Genomic DNA, 9,297 nt, shown 5'->3' on the forward strand with positions numbered 1-9,297 from the left:
CTCCCAGAAAGACTTACCTTTTTTATTCACTGCTTTTGATTATCGAGCTGATGATGCTGGTTGTAACAGCTGCCCACCCTCCCTGTCTCTTGCTCTCTCCTGCCCTTCCTATCTCTTCCCATGTGGGCCGCTTCTTCCCCAGGTGGCCTGCATGCAGTTTATCAACATCGTGGTGCACTCGGTGGAGGATATGAACTTCCGGGTCCACCTACAGTATGAGTTTACTAAGCTGGGGCTGGAGGAGTTCTTACAGGTGAGCTCGCATCTGCACAGGGTGGGGAGCTTTGGGGCAGAGGACTGACTTAGCTATATCGCAAAGGGTTTTTCTTTTACAAGAGCCTAGTCATGGATACTTCTAGAACCCTGCATGTCTTCTGTGGCCAGGGACTCAGGCCCTCCAACAGAGGAGCTGCCCAATCAGGCAGCTCCAGGGGGCAAGAATCTGGCATGGCCACAGTAGGAACTCCCTGGATAGTATGCTCTAGGAAGCAATTGTAGGAGGCGATGAGGACTAAGTCTTTCTTAAGAGGCTCCCCCACCTACTGTTCCCTCTACTTTTCCTAGAAGTCGAGGCATACAGAGAGCGAGAAGCTGCAGGTGCAGATCCAGGCGTACCTGGACAACGTATTTGATGTGGGGGGTTTGTTGGAGGATGCCGAGACCAAGAATGTGGCCCTGGAGAAGGTGGAGGAGCTGGAAGAGCATGTGTCCCATGTAGGTGGTCCTCCTGTGCTGCCAAAACCACTGTTGGGGTGGGGGATGGGGACATCTGAATTCCAGGAATCCTGAACTGACACACACACTTCCAGACTGAGCCCAGGGAAGCCTCAGAACAACCGGGGCTCTCTAGAGTACCCTTTGGCTGAGGCACTGGATCATTCACAGATCAGAACACACACTGACCTCCAGGACTGGGCATGAGGTGGTCTCCGGCTCACGAGTCAGATGCAACCATTTGCCTTGTACTATTTCACATGGTATCAGACCCCGGGCCCACGGGAACAATAGAGGGAAGCCACCAGGCCAAGTTGCCTTTGGGGCCTGGGGCCTGACTGGAGCTCAGGCTGTGCAGAGTGCCCAGGCTTTAGGACCAGACCTAAACCTACCCTTCCCATCCTACAGCTCACGGAGAAGCTTCTGGACCTAGAAAATGAGAACATGATGCGGGTGGCGGAGCTAGAGAAGCAGCTGTTGCAGCGGGAGAAGGAACTAGAGAGCATCAAGGTACCAAGTAACCAGAGGAGGGAAGTCCCTGGCTGGTGCTGGATGCCAGGGCCTGGGGATCTTTGTTTTTTTTTTTCCTGAGTCATGTCAAATCCTTGAGAATCCAGACCTTGATTCATGACCTTGAGGTATTCAGATGAAGGTGGGCTGATGATTTTACTCCATATTTTGGTTGGAGAGGGAAGCTGAAGCCAGAGTGGGCCAGACACACACAGAAGAGGGTAGGAGCAGACCAGGCACCCTCAGGCACCTCTGGGGTCTGTCTCCTCCCACTAGCCCATCCTGTTGCTTTTTCCTCCCCTATACCCACAGTGCTTCCCTCAGCCCTGTGTCATGAGCAGGCTCCTCATAGCCCAGGTCCTTGGGCTGTTATTAGGTTATCCACCAGGTCTCCTAAATCAGGAGAGCAGAAGCTCCTCATATTTCTTCTCTATCTCCTGAGTTAGCTTTTTGTTATAAAATCATGCTCCAAAACCTACCTTTTCTTCCAAAGTAATACAATTGGACTGGCTCTGCCGAGCTCAGTGTATATCTACTGAGCTCCTGCTAAGAATCTGAAGTGTTGCATCAGGAGTATGGAGGATACAGAGATGACTGAGGCAGGGTCTTGTCCACAGAGGGCTCCCAGCTGAGCGAGTACATAAGGCCAAATGAAATGAGCAGTGATGAGCATAGAGGGCTGAAAGCTGCATAGCAGGCTAGAGGTGGATCTGGAAAAGTTGCATAGGGGCACATTCTAACTGGGCCTTGAGGGACCTGTAAAACTAAGGCTGGAGCAAAGAGGAAGGACACTGCAGAGCTCTTGTGCTCACCTCTTTTGTTTTGCTGTGTGCCAGCTTCCCATGGTCCTCTCCAGGTTTTCTCATGCTGCCTCGGGCACCCTCTTGGAGGCCCAAGCCGAGAGACCCTTGGGTAGGAAGTCTCACTCCTGAGGCAGTGACTGTTGTGCCTTCAGCCCTCTCTTTTCTGAATGGTGTATCTTCCCAACAGGAGACTTATGAGAACACGAGCCACCAGGTACATACCCTGCGGCGGCTTATTAAAGAAAAGGAGGAGGCCTTCCAGCGCCGATGCCACTTGGAGCCCAGTGCCCGGGGCCTGGAGTTGGTGGGCAGTGAGGCCCTGGCCCGGATAGGCCCTGTGGAGCTGAGTGAGGGTGTGCCACCCTCTGACCTGGACCTCCTGGCTTCAGCCCCACCCCCTGAGGAGGCTCTCCCTCTGCCTCCGCCGCCTGCTCCTCCCTTGCCCCCTCCACCACCCCCGTTACCAGGTAAGAAGGGCCCTGGGAACTGGGAGGGGCAGCCACATTGTGAGGCCAGACTAAAACCCCAGTTAGCAGTATCTTCCTCAGGGAGAAGCTGGGGATGTGGCCAGGAGAATGTAAAGGCGGGTGGGAGAGGGCTGAGGAGGGACTAGAACCTGAGGGAGGCTCAAGTTACTAGGGAAGGGATGTCTAAGGGCAGACATGGGTCTGTTTTGAGGATCACAAAGCTGCTGCTCCCGATTGTTCTGAAGACAGCTAAGGAGAGGGCTTAGACCGAAGCAGGAGAGAGTGGGCAGACTCGCAAGACCTGCCCCTGTCAGAGTTAGGACCCCTGGGAACTGCTTGGGCAGAAAGTTCATGCAGCCTCTTTTCCTAAGAGTCTTTAAGGCTAGGTTGGGTGGCAGAGAGAGGGGACCTCTGAAGAGTCTCTTGGCCCCTGGGCCATTGTGCTGTTCTTCTTTCCCCAGACAAGTGTCCCCCAGCCCCACCTCTCCCTGGTGCTTCTCCCTCTGTGGTGTTGACAGTAGGCCTGTCAGGTGAGTGTCCCCACGGCTCTGGGCAGGGGTAGTGAGAACAAAGGAGTGTGTCCTTGACCCACTGCCTCATCGATCCTCCTTCCAAATTAGCCATTCGCATCAAGAAACCTATCAAGACCAAGTTCCGGCTGCCTGTCTTCAACTGGACCGCACTGAAACCCAACCAGATCAGTGGCACTGTCTTCAGTGAACTTGATGATGAGAAGATCTTGGAGGTAGTGGGGCCTGGGGCCCTGAGGGGAAAATTGGGGGCTGGGGACCAGGTTGCCTTTTAGGCAGATCTCTTGGCCTTGGAAAAACCCTCAGACTCAGCCCTCCATGATCCAGAACTGAGCCGATTCTGCTGGGAGGGCTGCTGGGGCTCCTCTAGTAGTAAGAGGGAACAGCATTATCCTTCTCATCAACTCCTGCCAGGACCTGGACCTGGACAAGTTTGAAGAACTGTTCAAGACAAAAGCCCAGGGCCCTGCTCTTGACCTCATCTGCTCCAAGAGCAAGACAGCACAAAAGGCCGCCAGCAAGGTGACCCTGTTGGAAGCCAATCGTGCCAAGAACTTGGCCATCACCCTACGCAAGGCTGGCCGCTCAGCTGAGGAGATCTGCAGGGCTATCCACACGTGAGGCTCCTACTGACCTGGCCCTGGTCCCCATCCAGTTGGAAACCCAGTTCTCTACCTTGGATGCTGGCCTTACCTGGATTCCAGGACTTTGGCAGAACTGCCTCATACCTCTTAGTTATCCACTGGCTTAGCCAGAACTTACTGCATCCATGCCTGGTGCCATGCACCATGTGAAATGCTGGGGATTAATCCCAGACCTTCACTCAAGGAACTCCCAGTGTAGTGGGAATAATCCAGTAACACTGGGCGATAACTACCAAAGTGACGGAGGTACAGGCAGCTTTGGGAAAACAGGGAGGGCCAGGTAGCTGAGCTTGAGTAATTAGGGAAGCCTTCCCAGAGGAGGTGATGTCTTATCTGCGAAAGAAGTATATGAAGTCCAGTTTAGGGCCTGGAGGAAGAAGCACAGTGCCCTGGGTACTGAGAATTAGCTAAGGCTTTAGTGTAAGGAAGGAAGTAGGAGAGACAGGGTAGAAAAATAGGCAGAAGTCTTGCAGGCTGAGCCTCCTAAGCCACACGCAGGTGTCAAGACTTCTCTTTAGGAATGGAGGGAGGATATTGAAGGGTTTTTAGGCAGGACATGGGATATCTCCCTAGGATGGTCCTCTGCCTCTGGCTGTGTCCTACTCATTGACCCCACCCTCCGTCCTTCTAGGAGCTGGAGAATAAAGGGATGATAGATAATGTGGGCAAATGAGAGATCTGAGGGAGTTCCTCCCTCCTACACAGGTTCGACCTACAGACACTACCAGTGGACTTCGTGGAGTGCCTGATGCGCTTCCTGCCCACAGAGGCAGAGGTGAAGCTACTGCGGCAATATGAGCGGGAGAGGCAGCCCCTGGAGGAGCTGGCGGCCGAAGACCGCTTCATGCTGCTTTTCAGCAAGGTGGAGCGGCTGACCCAGCGAATGGCTGGTATGGCCTTCCTGGGCAACTTCCAGGACAACCTGCAGATGCTCACGCCGGTAGGGCCCCCACCCAAATCTGCAGCTCCCTTTCCACTGTCCACGCGTCACTCCCCTGCCTTGCCAGTTCTCCCAGCCCCTTACTGACTTTGCCTCATCCTAGCCTGGGGTTATTCAGCTCTTTATCTTGCTTTTCAGCAACTTAATGCCATCATTGCAGCCTCCGCCTCTGTCAAGTCCTCACAGAAGCTGAAGCAGATGTTGGAGGTGGGGAGAGGTCACGGATGGGGGTGCCGGTGGGTCCCAGGTTCTGGGTGGGGGCCTGGGGCTATGCAGAGGAGAAACGAGACCCCAGGGCTTGGCCTGACCTCCTTCCACACATCTTTTGGATAGATCATACTCGCACTGGGGAACTACATGAACAGCAGCAAGCGAGGGGCTGTGTATGGCTTCAAGCTCCAGAGCCTGGATCTGGTAAGATGGTGGGCAGCACAGGACCAGGAAGCCTGTGGGGCAGAGGCCATGGAGGCAGGATGTTCACTCCTCTCACATTGTCCCCTGCCCCCACCTCCCAGCTGCTGGACACCAAGTCCACTGACAGGAAGATGACACTACTGCATTTCATTGCCTTGACGGTGAAGGAGAAATACCCAGACCTGGCTAACTTCTGGCATGAGCTGCACTTTGTGGAGAAGGCTGCAGCAGGTGAGGGGAGCCTGGCCGGGCGAGTCTGCCTTCGTGTTCAGCTCAGGACAATCTCAGGAAGCTATGAGAAGAGGGAATACTTGAGTCTCTTTGTTTCTGGCTTTTGTTATCTTCTTTCTGACCACTTCAAAGCTTTCCGCTGGGGCCATGGGCAGGGGCTACCCTAGGGGGAGACTTCCTGCAGGCACCAGGTCTGCCCCAGCCCTTCCCACCTTGGTCAGTAGGAGCAGGCCGAGGAAGGCCGCAGTGGCTCTTTACTCCCAATTCCTTCAGGCTGGCCCCAGAGACTGCATTTCTCTGTGATGTATGGGAAGTGCTTGGAAAAACCATAAAGCCCATCTCAGACAATAAGGTAGCTGGTATTTCGGCCCTACTCATGAGCTCTGGGACAGGCCTGAGGCAGCCTTGTTTTAGAGACCAGCAGTCTCCGTCTTGCTTCCCATTGCTACCTTGGGGTCATAAGTTCCCAGCCTCTATCCATTTTCCTTGCCCCATGAGAGCCCAGCTAGCTTGGTATGCCCCTGTCTATCTGCTCAGAGTGGTTCAGGAAGCAGGAGCATGAGAACCTGAGTGAGCCCATGCTGAGGGAGTGGGGGAGTTCACTGTAGCCATGGACTGGGAGGTGGGCATGTCAGGCTCTGGTTGGGCCTCAGCCTGGGTTCTGGTGACCACAGTGTCCCTGGAGAACGTGCTGCTAGATGTGAAGGAGCTGGGCCGGGGCATGGAGCTGATTCGGCGGGAGTGCAGCATACATGACAACAGCGTCCTTCGGAACTTCCTCAATGCCAATGAAGGCAAACTGGACAAGCTCCAGCGTGATGCCAAGACAGCTGAAGTGAGCACATGGTGGAGGCTGGTGGGAGCAGCCAGGGTTAAGGCACTGTGCCCCTCTAGGTGGGCTTAGTTCTGATTCTTAGATCAAAGAACTTTTATCAAGCGACTGGCTGGCTTAGTGTGGGGGAAAGGGAGCTTTGGGGTGGCAGGCAGCTGCTACATGAACACGAGGAAGCTCTGGGAGCCCGGGTTCTTTCCAGTCCGAATGGGCTGGACACTGTTTTCTGTGGGCCTCCTGTCCCTGGTGTGGAGCTAGGCTTCTTTACCACCAGGCTAACCCCTTCTCCCCACCCTTCCCCAGGAGGCCTACAATGCAGTTGTGCGCTACTTCGGTGAGAGTCCCAAGACCACACCTCCTTCTGTATTCTTCCCAGTATTTGTCCGATTCATTCGTTCTTACAAGGTGAGCAGAGAGGCTTTTAAAGTAAAAAGGCTGAGAGAAAACTGGTAGGGGCAGAAAGGGCTGGGCTTCAAGTCTGGGCCTTTTCTGTCTCCATCTCTGAGTCCTGGGGGAGGGAGCGAGGGAAGCTGGCCATCGGCCTCTTAGCTGTGAACTGGTGGGCAGGGTGGGGGCCCAGGCCCTTCCTGTCATTGTTTGGGGCAGGAAGTGCCCCTCCAGAGGGTGGCCACCTGGGGTTGCTGGTCCCACTGCCACCCAATCTCCACCCTCAGTGTCAGCTCCTCCCCTAACAGGCTGTGTGAGCCTCACACCCTCCCCCCACGGTTCTTAGGAAGCAGAACAAGAGAATGAAGCCCGCAAGAAGCAGGAGGAGGTAATGCGGGAGAAGCAGCTGGCTCAGGAAGCCAAGAAACTGGATGCCAAGGTGGGTGGGACCAAGAGCAGGGGCCTGGATAACGGGTGGAGGATTGGGAGGGGGTGGAGCAAATGAAGGGGGAGAGGAGATAGAAAACTGGAGCCCACAGACCACCCAAAGGGCCTGGGGCTGGCGTCCAAAGGGATGGGGAGAGGTGCTTTGGGAGAGAATTCCCAGGCAAGGATAGAGGCTGGGCTGCCATGCACAATTAAGGACACCCTCAGACTGCATCTTGGGGCAGGAACCAGCCCCATGGTAGGTTAGTGGTGACTTCCTTCCCTTCAAATGTTCGGCCCTAGACCCCATCCCAGCGGAACAAGTGGCAACAGCAGGAGCTAATTGCAGAGTTGAGGCGGCGCCAGGCCAAGGAGCACCGGCCTGTGTACGAGGGGAAGGATGGTACCATTGAGGACATCATCACAGGTGGGGCCCTTTTCCTCCCTGGATACTGGGCCCAGCTCCCAAAACCCCACCATATCCCCTGGGCTCTCCTCTACCCCACCCCCATGGGGCCTGACCACAGTGTCTCTCTCCTGGGCCACAGTGCTGAAGAGTGTCCCTTTCACGGCCCGTACTGCCAAGCGGGGCTCACGCTTCTTCTGCGATGCAGCCCACCATGATGAGTCAAACTGTTAACCCCCAAGGCTGAGGCCTTTGACAGGTACTGGGCACTATAGGTGCCAGTCTGCATGCCCACCTCCCAGGACTCCTGCTGGGGCCCAAAGGCACCTCTTCCTCTGCATGACTTGGCACCATCCTCTGGCCACCTCATGGTGATGGGGACATATACTTCCCTCCCTGCATGCCCCATGCTCTGAGAAGCATGGCTTATGTCCTGCATGTGCCCTCGGGGAAGTGGTATCTCTCCCACTAATGCTGTCCTAGCTTCTACTAAGACCAATGTGTAGGGAGTTCCCAGAGCAGGCAGGACCAGGCCACTGCCTCTGATGACTGAGCCTGAGGCTCTGTTCCTTTGCTTGGGAGTCCTTTGTCTTTGCTTCCCCCTTGGGGTCCCTCCTCATAAGAGCTCTGGCAGTAGCTTCTGCCCAGGATCATCCAATGTCCCTTGACTTCTGTTTCCCAATATCCAGTCTGCCTGGGGTCTCTTCCTAGCTTCTGGCTCTTGCTGAGTCTACTTTGTTTCTGCCACTGCCCAGTGGCCTCTAGTCACCCCACCTGATCCTCTGAAAATACAGAGTCCCAGTCCTCTCCCTGACCATCTTCTCCAGGTTCTCTGTAAGCTTCTCCCTTATCAGCCTTATGGCTGGCTCTTTTCTGGCCCTGCCTATGGGCTGCTCCTGAAGGGGCTGTCCTAGAGGGTGTGCCTGGCCTGGCTGCCCTGCATTCATGGGCCTCTGTCTCCCCCACAGGCCTCCACCACCAGCCCATATTTGTTCGCCACCAAGACAGGAGTACCGCACCACCCAGTGGCCCCCCTCGGGCTCCAGGCCCCCGCTGAGACCCTCTAGGAGGCAGAAGCACTTCAACCCTCAAAGTCCTCCTGCAAGTCCAACCAGTGGACATGGAGCCCTGGAATCGACTGAGGGCCCAGGGGAGGGCTGTGCTGCTCCAGACCCAGTGTCCATCCCAGGTCTCAAAGCTGCATCTTGCCTGCCGCCACTGTGGGCACTAGACCGGCATGGCCCTGGTGCCTCCAATACTGCACTTTGCCCCCAAGGTCTTCAACTTTATTTCCTGAAGTGTTAGCAAGGGTCAGGTCAGCTGGGCTGGAAAAAACCATTTCCAGCTTTAGCCTACAGGGGCACCCAGGCCCCTTTGTCATTAGAGCCAGAGGCATAAGAGGAGAAAGTAACTATCCCTTCTTTTTTTTCTCTTCCTTTTCACAGCCTATGATCAGCTGTGATCTAGAAGAGTCCAGGCTTGGGGAGCCCTGGGACCCTGCCTGTCTCAGATCATCCTTTACCAGGAGTGAGGCCCTCCTAAGTTGGGGCCCTGCTCAGCTGTGCCATAGTGATAAGGTAGAGGAGAGATGCCATGCCCACTGCTCTTGGCCCTGGCCCTTTCCATTCCAGGCTGACCCTGTCCTTGCTGAGGTAGGCAGAAGAGTTTTCTCTGCCCCAGCTCTAAGACACCTAGAGAAAGGGTGTGCCAACAGCATCTTTATCTCCTTTCCTCTGCTAGGGTTTTTTTTGGCAGGGGCCGGGAGCATGGGGGGCTTAACTGGCTATTTTTTCAGTCCCCTGCCAGTTGCTTAGCCTCTGGAAGGGAATTCAGGGGCCCACTCTTTTTTGTACATGTACCACCTCCCTTCTCTCTTGTATATAAACCCTAGCCCTTCTTTCTCTCAACAAAGGCTTGAAGCACCAGGCCTGTCTCCTCTTTCTGAATGTGGAGGGCTAGGGTGGCCATTTAGCCTGACCTGAGCCACAGAGAT

General features: G+C 55.2%; 1 protein-coding gene across 3 annotated transcripts in view; it reads left to right on the forward strand.

Moving 5' to 3' along the window:
* The window catches only part of FMNL3 (formin like 3), a 51,247-nt gene extending 42,018 nt beyond the window's left edge, over nucleotides 1-9,229 (forward strand). For 2 of the 3 annotated variants that reach the window (XM_039882093.1, XM_039882096.1), the window contains 17 exons: nucleotides 143-253; nucleotides 565-714; nucleotides 1,123-1,224; nucleotides 2,215-2,494; nucleotides 2,956-3,024; nucleotides 3,115-3,239; nucleotides 3,439-3,641; nucleotides 4,374-4,608; nucleotides 4,747-4,815; nucleotides 4,942-5,022; nucleotides 5,124-5,253; nucleotides 5,928-6,088; nucleotides 6,389-6,490; nucleotides 6,819-6,911; nucleotides 7,202-7,325; nucleotides 7,447-7,563; nucleotides 8,273-9,229. In XM_039882093.1, the coding sequence (XP_039738027.1) occupies nucleotides 143-253; nucleotides 565-714; nucleotides 1,123-1,224; nucleotides 2,215-2,494; nucleotides 2,956-3,024; nucleotides 3,115-3,239; nucleotides 3,439-3,641; nucleotides 4,374-4,608; nucleotides 4,747-4,815; nucleotides 4,942-5,022; nucleotides 5,124-5,253; nucleotides 5,928-6,088; nucleotides 6,389-6,490; nucleotides 6,819-6,911; nucleotides 7,202-7,325; nucleotides 7,447-7,538 (2,127 nt within the window). In that variant the 3' untranslated portion in view covers nucleotides 7,539-7,563; nucleotides 8,273-9,229. The remainder of the gene's footprint in view (nucleotides 1-142; nucleotides 254-564; nucleotides 715-1,122; nucleotides 1,225-2,214; nucleotides 2,495-2,955; nucleotides 3,025-3,114; nucleotides 3,240-3,438; nucleotides 3,642-4,373; nucleotides 4,609-4,746; nucleotides 4,816-4,941; nucleotides 5,023-5,123; nucleotides 5,254-5,927; nucleotides 6,089-6,388; nucleotides 6,491-6,818; nucleotides 6,912-7,201; nucleotides 7,326-7,446; nucleotides 7,564-8,272) is intronic. The other variant, XM_039882095.1, reaches the window with a different exon arrangement.
* Nucleotides 9,230-9,297: the final 68 nt, after the last annotated feature.

The sequence above is a fragment of the Pteropus medius genome, unplaced genomic scaffold (assembly GCF_902729225.1).
Source record: "Pteropus medius unplaced genomic scaffold, Ma_sr-lr_union100, whole genome shotgun sequence".
Lineage (NCBI taxonomy): Eukaryota > Metazoa > Chordata > Mammalia > Chiroptera > Pteropodidae > Pteropus > Pteropus medius.